The following is a 15007-nucleotide window of genomic DNA, read 5'->3' on the forward strand; positions in this document are numbered from 1 at the left end:
CTGTTGTCTCTACAATGCAAGTAATACCGGTCACTCTTGTCCACAAAGTCCTCAAGCAATTACTTAAAAATAGTGTCTCATTTATGAGAAACTTTAGCCTAAGGATCTAATGCAAAGATTCTAATGCAAAGTTCTAATACTAGAACTCATCAGTACTACAGGATCATAGTTGCTGCTTAGTGGAGAGCAATTGCCAATTGAAAGCAAGCTGTAAGACAAGGAACGTTCTGGTCAAGGAGGCTAGGAGCTCCTGACCTCTCCCGAGGTGTGCATAGCAGTGTGCACTCTTATCATTACTCTGGACTTCAGAGGCTTCCGTAGAAAAGCAAGAAGAGAAGGAAAAAGCTTAAAATAGAAAGTCAGATTTATCTTTGGAAAGGAGGAGATGAGGCACTTTGACTTTAGTTTCTGGGTAGTCTATGTTTACAGCATTAAACTACCCTCTTTTCACTAGTGGTATGATGGAACCAGGAAACCCAGTGCATAGACCACAACAGACTCATTTAAGAGAAGTTAACCTTAGCTGTTTTTTATAGAGTTTTTCTCCTTGTTCTGCCCGTTTCTGCAGCTCAAGCTCTTTTTCTTGAAGCTGCTGCTGCCGTAATAGCTGTCCTCGCAGTCTTTGTTGGTGCAGCAATTCCTGATGTTCTCTTAGCCGATTAGCTTCTTCTGCTCTTTGGGCTGCAAGATGTTGCTGCTCCAGCTGTTGTTCATAAGCTGGCTTGTGTCTTTTTGTTACAGCTTTTGTTAAAGTTGCCTGTCAAAGAAATGTGTTTAGTCATAAATTAATCTAAGTTTCAATGACCAGAAACAAGCATGCACAAACCGGTGATACCAAAAATTAGAGGGAAAATTATGTAGACACTAGATGCAATAGGGAAAACTTACAGGCAAAGGTATTTTAACTTTAAGCAAGGAGGAAACTTAAGTGAATTTTCTGAACACAGCCTTCTGAAGTTTTGATGTTTGGATGGTCAATTAGACACCAAATATGCTTCCATTGATTTAACTGGCCATTTCAGTAGGGCCTGCTTTGAGCTTTAAGTGAGGGACTGTACATTCTTTACAGCCAGTAATACTTAACCTATAGCTCCTGTATCACAGCTTAACCTGTCCCTGCTGTTATAGTGCATTTCTTGAACAACGGCTTCTCATCACACTGGAATTATATGGTTATTCTGCTAGGAAAGTGAGTGTTCAAAAGACCTAAGGTGAGGCCAGTAAAATATATTTTCCACTGGCAATCCAATCTAGAATGTAAATCGCTGGTTGTGTTTAGAGCAGCATAAAGCAAGACTTGCCTTTGCTGATTTCCCCTGGTTCTTCTAGAGATATTTGTTTTGCAGTTAGAATTCCCTGTCAAATGACAGTGAACACTTGGATGGAAAGGTGTTACAGAAGGTAGGTATATTTGAATGGGAAACATTCAACAATTTGCTGGGGTGCATCAAATTAACAAGGCAGGACAGCTCTCCATGGAAGTGCTGAACACAAGTCCAATTCTCATCAGCTATCTTCTTCCCATCAGCTACCACAGACCTCAAATTTCAAGTAGGAGGTGGGATTCAGCCTGGCTGCTCTTTTTCCCATCTGTTGCTTTTTATCAGCAGAATTAATGTTTCTTAAATAGCTCCATTTGGCAAGCACTCTAATAACCATGGGCTAAAGTTTAGCCTGAGTCCTATGCATCTAAGTGTTGTACTTTGAATCCCAAGCTTTCTGTAAACATGACACTAATTTTATGTAAAAATAGGTGAATACAAGACAGGGCCAGCAGTGGTTGAGGTGCCTCCCTGTAAACAACAGATGTAATCAATTAGTTGCTCCATACCTCTGAATGGAAATGTTCACCCAACATGTTGGTTTCTTCTTCTTTCTGTTCCTGTTTTTTCCACTCATGTTCTTCCGGTACTTGATCCTGTTCCTCCTCTAAGTGCTCAGGCTGACCCGCCTGCTCCATTTCTTCCTCTTCAAGTTCTTTTTTACGTTCCTCTTCAACTTGATCAACATGTTGCTCATCATCCTCTCCTGCTTCTTGTTGCTCCTGAATATTTAGTTCTTTGGCATGCTGGCCCTCATTAACCCCTTTCCTCAGATGAAAACGCTCAGCTCTATCTTCTTTCTCCTGGCTATTTATTTCTTCTCTCCCTTTTGGCTTCTCATTCTGCAAAACATATACAAGATCAAAAAATATTACAGATTCCATGTTTTTAAGAGAGCTAAGGACCAAATACAGATACCTTTATTCCAGCTGAGTACAATTTTACCACTGCAAGGAAAGCCAAATGCCTGCTTTGGAACAAGATATCCTTCTTGCCAAGAAATATCAGTATCTGGCTCTTGGCCCTGTACAATAAGCAACATGTCGCGCAATAGAATCATAAAGTAATCTAAGCCTCTTTATCTGAAGTGGAACTATTACAACTCTATCTACAAGGAATGCTGTATATTTACTGCAGGTTTTATTGGCTAAGAATTTCTGTAAAACAGAAGTACAACTGACACTGTAACCTCTAGACTTCACACATGGTATTTTTTCCTTTTGTGCATCAGATAAAGTTAACATATTTAAAACTGGCATATTAAGAATGCCACTGAAACTTTATAAAACAAGTGAAAAGAGAGTTTATTCACATCTTATTTGAGCTTTCCTGTATAGTATAGGATACCTGAAATTTTAAAGACTGTATATCATTCAGAAGTTTAAGATTTGGGTAAGCTGTTTTAAGAAGTTGCTAAAAATCAGTCTGAAGGGCATTTACAGCCATCATTAACATTTTTATACTACTCAGTAATAGTAAACTGTTCCTCACTACTTTACTTGAGAACTGATAAAGGCGTACAATTATGCACATGCTTCTAATGGGAATTAAGTGTGTATCTAGTATTGTGCTGAATGAGAACGGTTTCTTATGGCTTCAGTAGCCAGTCAGTACTTTATACCTCCTTATGCTCTTCAGCCACAGCTTCGTGGTGTACTGGGAGGTCATTGTGGGGAGAAGGTGCTGGCTCCTCTGGTTGACTGTGTGGTTTTTCCAGCTTCTCAGGTTGTTGGAAACTTGGCATTTTGTTGAGTGTGTCCTTCAACTGTTTGTATTCTTCCACCTGGGACTAAAGTCAACACGTATTAGTTATATTGTATCCAAATAATCTTCCTAATCAAATGTAGTCACCACAGAGTGAACTTGCTGCCAAAACAGATACCAGAAATGCTTGATATTCAGAACAAACACCAAGGTGGAGAAGAGATGTGAGGTTTTAAGACTGGTTGTTTCCATGCACTAGATAACATCGATTCATCACAGTCTTTTCAGCCAAAGTGCACATGCATACAAAGTATATTGGAAAAAAACCCAAGAGACAAAGATGAAGATTTGTTATTTTCATGTCGGCAGGACAATTGTCAAAAGGGGATTATTCTTTTTTCTTTGTAGATTTTAAAGTGAAGGAAACTGAGAGCACCACAGCTATCTCCTTTATCGGCAGGGGGAAGAAAAAAAAGCAGTTTTTAGAAACAGCAGTCAAATTTTAAAGTATATATACCTATAATAACATGTCATGAAAATGCCAAATCCTCAACATTTAGACAGATGTTACAGAAGACAATAGTCAAGAACTGAGGGAAAGAAAGTCATAGAACACCTTCAGTGAAGAGCAGGAAAAAAGAGGAAAGCTGAATTTCTTAAGTCTTCCTAAAATGCAACAACAGGATGTTGTAATTTGATTTGCTGTTTAACCCTGTACAAGATCAGAATATTTTCAACAAGCTTTAGTGAGCAGTGTGAGGAGCAAGACTGGCTGCTACACATTTGCAAGTCGCTGTCTATACAGTGGGCAAGAAAGATTAATTATCTCAAAGTAAACTTTTGAAGCAGACAAGGTTTACGAAAGCTGCTCAGCTGACCACATACAGAAGGTGGAGCCCCATGGAAGGGGTTCGCTGCGACTCCGGTAGGGGCAGGGGAGAAAAGAAAAAACAACCCAACGTCATACAGCAGGGAAAAGCAATGATTTACTACCCATTTTGAAGTCAGAGAGGTGCATTTCCCATAAATATTATTTTTCTGTATATAAAATATATGTGTGTGTGTGCATGCACACGCATACACTTTTTTTAATTCAAGTTAAAAATTGGCTAAAGTTCACAGTGACTGTGTAGGTCATTTTGTGTATGTTATGTAGTATCATAGCAATCAATAGTACAGCAGACAGGCATGATGCATTGATGTACAATGCAAAATACTCATACAAAACAATATCCACGGTGCTACAGATTGACATGATGCAATGCATGATAGCGCCGAAGACAGACGCACCTCGAAGCATCTTCAAAAGACTATGGCATCCATTAAAACAGACAGGCCTAAAAGCAAAGCAGAATGCAAAATAATTACACTTTTCTTTCCAGAGGGAAAGACAACAAGCTGAACTTGAGAAAAAGATCCAATCCTTTTAATGCTGCTTGTGATTTTGTGGACCTTGAAAACACTTGAATGAAAAAGTGAGTTGGGAATAAAAACCACCTGACACTGCCTTGTTGCTTTTCCTCTGTCCTCTCACCGACAGTCTTTCTCTGCTCCAACATTAGTCTTGATCTTGGGTTCCCTGTGGCCTACAGCTTGTATCAGTACAGCTGGCCAAATCTACAACGGCCTCGCAAAGTTCAAGCTTCATATATAGTTCATTTCAAAACAACATTTAAGAAAGGTAATGTTGCTGCCCCTTTTTAGCTAATTTGAGTTTCACCTCGTGTTTACTTTCCTCCATACATACTCTGCCTCTGTTGCACTGATGTGTATAGCTTTATAAACAGTCTAGTCATACACAAAATGAGACTTTATGATATACATTGTTCAGGTCCAAGTGATCTGAGTATCAGAGTGGGGACATTAAACTAATGGAAGTTCTAGCAGAGAAGACAGAAAAAGAGAGGCATTCCGCATCTCTCACGGAGGGAGAGATACTGCTCTTATCAGTAATACATGCACACTTTGGCCTATATTAGAGCTTTTTATTTTCTGACAGCCCTATAATTTGCTGCTGCTTCTTTTTAAGAGCAGCCCTTTAACTCATGCATTTTTCTGGAGTGTGCAGCATGGTGCTAACTGCAAATTCCCATGCGAAAGGCTACATGCATAACACTAGTCAGCTGAGCTAAGAGAAACAAGTTTTAGGAAGGTTAGAGCTAATGCAAGCTGCTTTCCTTTCTGACCTGCGCAGCAGCTAGTGCACTCTTGTGGTCTTCCAATGTCACTACAAGCTGGTTGTGTTGGGAGAGTAAATTCTTATGCTGTTGCTATACAAAAAGAAGAACATTATATGTTTCACATTAAGTTCATTCTAAAGGCAAATTCAGTAGCCTGTGGGGTTTTTAAACTTTGAAGATATAATTCCATTTATCTCAAAAGAGAAAATTCTGAGTTGGAGTTACAGCTCTTAGATATTCAACATGGAATACATACTAAATGCAAATCAGAGAAAGCGAGCAATGCAAGCAAACAAGATTTAAAAGGCCAGAATTTGTATACCTAAAAGTTTGAAGTTGTAGAGTAGATGAGTAGGTGTTGATAAATGTTTAAAACGATAGAGACAGAAACCATTCATTTTGACAAACTTCGTTTTAACCTTTCTTTTTAAACTTGCAAAGTCTATTTTCCAATTCATATAGTAAATGCTTCTCCTCTGATTTAGACTTTTTTTTTGGGGGGGGGGGGGAGGGGGAAGAGGAGGAAAATTAACTAGAATGCAAGTGGCAAAAGACAGGAAATCCAGTTAAGCCTTATTCCCCTCTTTTGCTGCAACAGAGAAAATGCAAGTTTTTGTCATAGCCCATTTCCAGCTTGTTAAAACTTGAACTTTTTAAGACCACCAGGAAAAAAAAAATTGCCCTACTTCTTCAAAGCAAAGCCTACCTTGACATCTTGTAGCTGAGTATGAATGTCTTGGTGAGCTTTTCTCAACTGTCTGTTCTCCTCTCGTAAATTATACAGGGATTCTGTTTAAAAGAAACGACATACAGAAGCTGAACCTCAGTCAGATTGTTAACACTAGATAAAGCACCACAACTAAGATTATAATATCAGCTGCATAAGATACTACACAATTGCTATCGTCAAAACAGATCAGAGCAATTGCAGAGTTTGTTTACATTACATCTCTCACCCACTCCGTAAAGAGCTTTACATTTGCAAGGAGAAGACTCTGAAATTCAGTTAAGTTTTTAGCTTGGTGCACCCAGTCTGCAACTGGAATTGCGTGTTATTGCTCATGCTGGGGACTGCAGATGGCAAAATTCATTATGGTAATCTGAAACTTTAAAATGCAGAGAGGAAGCCACCCTTTCTCTTCCCCCGCATTGCATCTGGCGGGTGAGAATTCTGTCCTGTAGGACAAAGCAAATCTCGTAGACGCAGTGCCCAGATGGCCAGCTTGCTTAAAAAGCTTTACATTCTGGGCCCGGAGAGAGGGGCTTCTCTTCCCACCTCTTACATTACGTTGAAGTGGAATATCGCAGGCAGACGCAAGCAAGCTCTGCCCACGCTCCAGGCTGGTAGGCTGCAATCCGGCTCAGTCCCAGAGCTAGCTGTGCGACTGCGCTGGTGCGGTGCCAAGGCAGAACAAACACAGCCTCTGCCTGCAAAATACAGTGCTACAGATCTGCAGACAGCTCCAAAATTAACAGCGCGTTGGGGACACAGGGCAGAAAGTGACAAAAGGCTCCAGATGGGTAAAGCCTCATCCTTTTGTTCTATGCAATTGTATAACTAGGATTTAAAAGTTCTGTATACTGTAAAAGAATCTCTTTAAAAGGAAATTAGATGCTAAGAGGAAAAAACAAATTATATTTCATCCTCAAAGTATACTGATGTAACATGTTTCACAGAAACTGAAAATAGATGAAAAGCAAGGTATAAAACATATGTAAAGTCACTTCATAAAGAGGCACAACTAAAATTAAGTCTATAATAGAAATGGCAAACTTTTTTTTTTTGGCAAATGAAAGGCAGAGAGGGAAACCTATTTTTCCAATATTTAAACAAGTCTTAGAGCTAAAAATGAAAGGCAGAATCAACCACACTCCAAGATTTGACAGGCTTTTAAGTGGTATATTTCTTACCACTTCTCTAATCTAAATAGAAATACAAAGCACATACTTGAAAGTAAAATGAAGAGATTTCAGAAAGAAAGGCCGCAGAAAATCATCAAGAAAAACGTAACTTATCAGGAGGCATATGCTCTGTATGAATGTCCAGTTACTGAGAACAGAGAAAGTGCCCTTCTGTCTCATATCACACATCTCCTGATACTGGTAATTTTAAAATGCAGTGTCAGATGTATATTTTAATATGGGTAGCCAGATACAGGTTGCATATACCTTTCAGCTTGGAAATTTCCTGCTCTTTTTCTTGCTGCAGTTGTAAATATCGCTCCTTGTGATCACTGAATGTTCTGCTAAACTCTTCTCCTTGTTTTCGGTGATCTTCCTCAAGGTCAGCATGCTGTTTCTTTAGTTCTTCATGTTGACTCTGCAAATACCAAAGCTGGACACTGGAAAAGCGTTCTGCATCTGCATATCTCATTAATATTGTCTTTGGCAATTTGTTAAATAAGCCCAGATGAATAGGAAGCATTCATAGCAAGTAGTTTATTATTCAAAGCATGCATATTACAGATCCTCTCCAGCACAAAATGATCTCTGTGATGGGTAGCCTCCTGTGCTAAGGCTACGTCATCTCACCTGGCAGTTGCACTGTCCCGCTGGGAACAGCTGAATGTATGTCTGAGAAATTCCTTACATACCAAATTACATAGAGCCTGGTAAATAAGTGTTCCATACAACTATTTGTATTTGATAGGATTAAATAACCCACTGGAAAACATGGCTAGTAAAAACTGCCATAAATCCATCTTCCTTTTGTAAAAGGAAGGCACCATCTTCTGACATTCTGAAATAAATTACCAGAAGCCAGGGAGACCACATTCTCTTGGAAGAGCAGAATACCAGTGTCCTCAAACTGGATATCTCAGTTACCTACCTTCAACATCTGGTGTTGTACACTCAGTGCACTGTATCGGCTATTTGAATCTTGCTGTAAAATGAAAACACTAGTGTTATCAGAACAATACTGTCATGCCCCTAATCCCTGTACATGCAGTTATTTGGGAACCGCAGAACGGTTATAACTCCTTGGAATCTAATTAATCTCTCCACGTGCTTTGAAACCTACCAAGTATACCAACTTTACAGGCACAGCAGCAACAGTTTATTTTATGTTACATTACTCAGCTCTCAAGCTTCTCCCCATTTTTGACCCAAAACAGCCATAAAATATTAACCTACTGTCTTTATAAAAAGAGAGTTCTCTACGGGTCTTGGGCTGCATTGCCAGACACGGTTCTACTTCTGGCACTTAGTAAATACTAAGTTTTTTGATGTTTTTTATACTTTAGGATATATCCTACCAGAGCACTTAAACATGCAGAGTGGAAATGGAATAAGAGCTCCTTCAATTAGCATTTTGTGAAATTGCTCCCTTTGAACAGTTATAATTGCAAAGCATTGCTTTTTTCTCGCAACTCAAACAACATCCAATATTATTATAATATTAAAAACTGATACCAAGAATAACAACTTACCCTTCCTTTATTTAGTGTTTCCTGTGCTTCAAGTTTATAAACAAGAAAATCTACAACATAAAAGGGAAAGCCAGGAAGGTTAGAATCTGTACTTAAATAACACATGACATAACCATTACACATGTAAATTCTCTTAAGAGCTGAACATTTACGCAGTTATAACTTTTCCAAAAAATCTTCAACAGTTAAGATGAATTTAACGTAATACTCAAAACTTAACAAAATATTTTCATATAAAAACAGTCTAAGTAATTAGGAATATATTCTAAATCTTAGTGTGAGATATAGGGCAAAAAGGCTCAGGATTACATGGGGTAATTAAATCTATTACATAAGTTCTCTTCGTAGAGGGCCAGTAATATCATTCAAAAGGAAAAGAACATTTATAAACTGTCTATTTTACTTTCTATTTAGGAAAAAAAGATATATACTTTAAAAGAAAAAAAAAGAGACTGCAAGTCAAGACTAAGTTTAAATAAAATTAAAAATTTCTCTTTTATTCCTTTATATTCTTTCTCAGGATTTGAAAAAGACTCACTTTTGCATAACTATAGATGACTGCCACTAGATGGCACCAGAAAGCTATTTAGAACTGTAGGATTAAAACTTTTTTTAACATGTGCTTAACCTCGGCTAAATTAGCTGTTTTAATTCAAAGGCTGAGTCATCAACTGTAGGAATAAATAGGAAAAGGACTTTAGGAATAGGACTTTACTCTGAAAATTGCAATGAATTTACAACAAAAAAAAAGTTGGAAAAACTCAAAGGATTTTACTCTACAAAAATTTCATAAGGGGGCATAGGCTATGAAAGAGAAAATACCATAACGAATACGATGTGTGCCAACATTCGTCCCCTCACGCACACATCCAGCGCAGAGATTCAGGAGCTTGGTTCTATTCAGAAGAGGTATATAAGCATGTGTTTACCTATACACGTGTAAAAATACCAAATCAGAGTCTAATTTCACACTTATGGAATGCATGAAAAGATCCTGTTACTGGTACAAGTTTTAATTTTTTAACATGATATCATAACAGGATTTACACATGCCCATATTCCATATACATGTTTGGGTGTATGTACAGCTACATGCACATATTCTGTGTATGCTATGCCATGTTGTAGTGGTCTGTAAACGGTACTATAAGTACATATTCCACAGATTTGCCAAGGTGGTCCTGTTAACATGTTATACACTGCTAACTCATTTAAAATTGAACAAAATATCTCTAGAGATATGTTTTAAAATATTCAACTTAACTTAGATGTTAAAGTGAAAAGCATGTTTTACCTTCTTTTGCTTTCTTATGTTCAAGCCTTTCCTTTTGTAATGATTTTTCTAATCTTGACCTGTGCTCGTATACAACTGAAAAGAGAAAATTTTGTACACAATTCATTTAAAAAGTAATATATAGTAAAAAAACAATATCCCCATCCCCAGCAAACCTGAAGAGCGTTGGCACAGAATGTACCAGGACATGACAGGTGGAATAAGGTCATAAGGTTTAGGCCTGTTTACAACATTTGAGACACCGATGCTGGCTTCCCCCCCCCCGGCACTATATTGATCCTGAATTTTGGGTTATCTCCATTTCATGAGCATGGAATGCAATAAGCATGCAATTAATTTCTTTATGGAGATAGTCAGTTGTGGTGGATCTACATGAAACCTGCCAAATCGTCTTTCCGTCTTAGGTACGCATGTACACATTTTCTCATGCTTTCATTCTCTTCTACCTCATTTTAAGGGGACAAGGAAATCACAACAATCTCACTCAGAACGTGCCGGGGCGAATTCTTGCTAGGCACCATTTCTCACAAGGAGGGAAGAGATGCACGAGAGCAGGACAGGTTACAAAGGTGGGATAGTACAGTAGACGGGCTGTTTAGTCCAAGACATGGAAAACTTAAGATCAATTCCCAAATTCTTCTGAAAACTTGGACAACTCAGTTTTCTGAAGCCTTGTTTCTCTTCTGTACAGCCAGGACAACGGTGTCCTTTTACAAAACTGCATGTTTAGTTTCACTTGATGTCTCTCAGAAGAGATGGTGAGCATCACTCCTTTACCCTTTCCTCCCCACTTGCCAGACTGAAGGATCATTATCCGAACTACTGTATCAAATTTGTAAAGGAAAAATACTAATTAAAAATCCCAAGAATGTATAATTACATTCGCTTAAGCTCTGTTGAACATAAACACCTTTCACAGTCCAAATTTCAATTTGCCAGCACTCTTTAAAGAGTAGTTATACAAGTTAATGGAATATGCGAGTTTACCATTAAAAATAGGAAAACCGTTTTCTGAAAAGTAAAATATTGATGAGTGTAAGCCTTTAACAGGAAACATCAAATAACAATTTGTATCTTGGCAGCCTCAGAAAACTTCCTTTAGCACCTTAAAAATTGTTCTTAGTTCCACTAAGATGTATTCTGCAGGTTCTTTAGCTATTGACTTATCTAGAAGTATTTACGTTTTCACTTAGATGCTGGATTGCTAATCAGTCCTTGTCACCTATCTCTACTTTCTTATTTATTATCTGAAGTCAAGGGCAACAGTCAGGATGAACTAATGCATCCACAGCCTCTGCAACAGAGCGGGCATGTAACGAACATGCACAAAGTCACCAGCAAGTCAGTCTCTAGAGAAGAGAAAGAAGGGCAGCAATGGCTTTATCTTGGCACCGAAGATCTTGAATACTAAATTACATTGCAAAAGGAACAGTGGCTCTAGCACAGCAGCTCAGGAGAGAAATTAAAATCCATAATGGTTTTCTCCTCCCATGCAATCAGGAGTGGAAATAGGCTTTTTGGCAATCAGACTAGACCACACACAGATCCTGAGTTAATATTTTTCATTTCGCTACTTGTGTCTGCTACTGTACCTTCCCCAGCTCCTCCTCCTGTTTTAACGAGCCGGGGGGGGGGGGGGAACTACACAACAAAACCACAGTGATGAGGGCAGGAAGAAAGGAGAAAAATAATAATGTAATACTTTGGGTTTTAGGGACCACAGTGCTCTACACCTTTGACAGCTAATTTCAACTCCAGCTGAGCTCTGGCTTTCCTAACTCCATCCCGCACTTTGGAGCGGTCTCTGAACTCCTCCCAGAGAGCCCATCCCTGCTTCCACTTTTGCTGTACTTATATTTGGAATAACAAGATTTGGAGCAGCTTAAAATAGTCTTTCAGATGACCAAAAAAGCAACCCAAGAAAGGGCTATGAAATGAGAAACAAGCTTCCCACCACCCCTCTCCCCTTCTAGTTCATTTGCTGGTTGGTTCAATGGCATTTTTCCCTAATAGAAGTCCCTCATGTGCAAGTTTATGAAGTATCCAATTAAGAATGGATTTAAGAAAGCATAGCTTCCGTATTTTCCCTTATGTCCTTTTTGGGGACAGTTTACAGGTCAGATCATGTAAGGACATATGGGTGTTTCTCTCCCATTAATGGGATTGATTTCCACCCATCAAGAACTTCGTACACAGGAGTCCAAACTACAAAACTCTTGGTTATTGTAGCAATTGATTCTTCCTTCTCCACTGCCAGCCTGGAAAGGTGATGTCTGAGCAAGAAATGCAGAAAAATAAATACAAGAAAAACACTTCCTATTATAGACTTCCCAGGAGGAAAATATATCTATTTCATAGCGTAATTTCTCCCACTCCTAATTTTGTATTAGTCTTTGCATAAATAACTGTGTTTTGCTTATATGTTAAATTGGACAGAATGGTACAAAGTAAATGGAAAAACATCATCATCTAATGGCTGCTATGCACTATACCTAAGCTGAAATAACTGTAGATAGCAGATTTAATTAAGTTACCTGCATAATGGTACCTATATGGATGAACAAAAGAACATGAATCCACAGAGAAGCAATACAGTCTCAAAGAACAAAGTCCAAAGCCAGTACCAGTAAGGTCAAGGCTAGTCAAGACACCTCCTGCCTTCAAACAAGGAAATATTTAACAGTTCTTGAATTCATTCCAAATTGAAGTCTTTGATTTAAGAGAAGAAAGTGAGGGAAAAGGTAGAAATTGGGGGCGGGGGCAGGAAAAAAAGAAGAAAACCACAACCCCTCAATAGGTTCCCAGCAGATTACACCACTACAGCCATTGCTGACCGTTAATTACAACACAGGAGTCAAATGATCTGGTGAAAGAAAACTTGCTTAACATTCACGGTTAGTCCACTTATCTCTGCTTCGCGCCTCTAAGCAGTTAAAACTATCATTAACAAAAATAAGCCATTACTGTATACTTAAAAGAAAGTATTTTGTTTTACATCATCAGTAATTCCGCAACTATGTTACTTTGCTATCTTGGTCCATCAGAAGCACGATTCAAGAGAGAGTCTAAAACACCCCAAAGCTCATTGTCTCATATAATGAATAATTAAGATTACACTAGGATTTACACATACATAATACAAGAATTTCTCTTAATTTTAAGGTTAGCTTCCTCGTGCAATTCTGCAATCCTTCTCTGAGCTTATAGTAGTATCTTCTTTGGTTTAAGAACAGCAGATTTCAATCATCTTGGCAATATTCAGTGTTACTTTCTCTCAGACTGTGGCAAAACTGAAGTGAAGCAGCAGTGTGTGGTAAGCCACCACTGGCACTTTTCCACTAACCCTATGAAGAGTTGTAGAACATAGGCTTGTTATAAAAACACAATTAAATTTCCAATTCTTTTCATTGCAAACAGAACCATTGAAATGTGAATTAATAAAAATATCTTTTCTGTTGAGAAAGTTCCTATGAGGCTAGTAAGAATCCCTTCAATACGTATGCAGGATAATTATTATTGTTGGACTAGAAAAACTAAGAGTTTGATCAAAGAAGAGATTTTTTTACTCATCCGATACTAACGTTTTGTGCCAGGAGGATGCGTTATTAATATTGCAAGACCTGCTCCCCAAGCTTCAAGCTCATTAAGTCAGTGAATCTGGCTTTAAACAGCAAGAACCACTATTTCACCCACTGATGATCTTTTCAGAAGGATTCCGCACCACAGCACAACCCATTCTGGTCACACTATATACTCCACCTATTTTAAAGACTTAGTTGAGAGTTTTTCAATTTCACTGAAATACCAGCTTATTGTAAACTTTTAATAAGTAATTAAGCTATGGAAGTATGTCCTCTAATAAAGACTAGGAAAAATGTATTTTGTTAAGTATAGTGCAAGAAACAACATTACGGAAACCTTATGGTAACAACATATTGAACAGACACTGAAGTTGTTTCATATTTTATGACCTTTAAGTTCTTTGTTTTGAATTTCTACAAAGAATACAGAAATAGAAGCCAAGGTATCTGAAACTGATTGTGTGCGAGAAACAAGTATTTTTACAGCTTAATTATGGAACAATTTTGCATACAGACAGGGTGGACCAGTCCCATTTCGTTCACCAATAACCACAACAAGCACTGCATTCAGTACTGCGGTTACATTTACTTTAAAACAAACTCCTACACTTTTCACTTTACTTATGTGAAAAACAACCAGGTAATTGCTTTGCCAAATTACAACCAGTTACAACCAGTTACTACAAGAGAAGAGCATAGAGTTTTGCCTAGAAAACTAAATCATGCATTGACAGTTGTACTTAAAAATAACAATTGCTTTAATTCCCTAGTCATTTATGTTGGTCATAGCGTTAATGACCGAGAAGTTTGTATTTAATATTCAGATCTTTATGATCAGGGGTTTCGTAGCGTCTGTCATAGGCTTACCACTGATTTCAACTGCACAAGGAGGAAGTGTAAATACGTAACATCCCTCGCTTTTAAGGGATCCTGCATCAGAAGTAACATACCGATTAAAATCCTCTAGCTTGCGGTCAGTCCTCCTACAGGAAATCAGGAAGGGAGACAAGGACTTGAGAAAGGTAGGAGGATCTGGGGCCGAGCAGCCCGAGCGCAGCCAGCTAGCGGTGCGTCAGAGCGGCGTCACGCCGCGCGGGGAGCACGCTGGGGGGAGCGCGCCGCAGGGCAGCTCCACGCCGGCAGCCGCGTCTCCGTCACCAAAACGGCTGTCCCAGATCAGTGCCGCAAACAGCTCCGACGGGCGCCTGCGCTTGCGTCAAGGTTTGCCTGCAAACCAGATAAAATCTACCCAAAGATAAAGAAGAGTTAACTGTATGTATTTTTATATAGCTTTTCCAGTCTTGGAACACTGGAATTTTTTGCAGGTAAGCTCACAGTTGACTCATTGACTAAAGCTGCAAAAGTCCTGCCTTCAGTTCTACAAACTCCAGTTTGGGCCCCGGTGTGTTGGCCGGGAACAGAATTAGCACGGATGCCCTCTGTGAAACTCGTCCTACATCAAGGAGTTTTCCACATCCTGACATGGCAGGGCTTG

The 15007-nt window shown here is 38.7% G+C and overlaps 1 protein-coding gene across 2 annotated transcripts in view; it reads right to left on the reverse strand.

Moving 5' to 3' along the window:
* The window catches only part of GOLIM4 (golgi integral membrane protein 4), a 31937-nt gene that overhangs the window by 8063 nt on the left and 8867 nt on the right, over positions 1-15007 (reverse strand). Inside the window, exons 2-10 of one of the 2 annotated variants that reach the window (XM_067301586.1) lie at positions 9932-10006; positions 8638-8687; positions 8037-8090; positions 7376-7526; positions 5913-5995; positions 5213-5296; positions 2944-3111; positions 1832-2164; positions 519-757 (exon numbers count right to left, since the gene is read on the reverse strand). In XM_067301586.1, coding sequence (XP_067157687.1) covers positions 519-757; positions 1832-2164; positions 2944-3111; positions 5213-5296; positions 5913-5995; positions 7376-7526; positions 8037-8090; positions 8638-8687; positions 9932-10006 — 1237 coding nt within the window. The remainder of the gene's footprint in view (positions 1-518; positions 758-1831; positions 2165-2943; positions 3112-5212; positions 5297-5912; positions 5996-7375; positions 7527-8036; positions 8091-8637; positions 8688-9931; positions 10007-15007) is intronic. The other variant, XM_067301587.1, reaches the window with a different exon arrangement.

This window comes from Apteryx mantelli, chromosome 9 (genome assembly GCF_036417845.1).
Source record: "Apteryx mantelli isolate bAptMan1 chromosome 9, bAptMan1.hap1, whole genome shotgun sequence".
NCBI lineage: Eukaryota > Metazoa > Chordata > Aves > Apterygiformes > Apterygidae > Apteryx > Apteryx mantelli.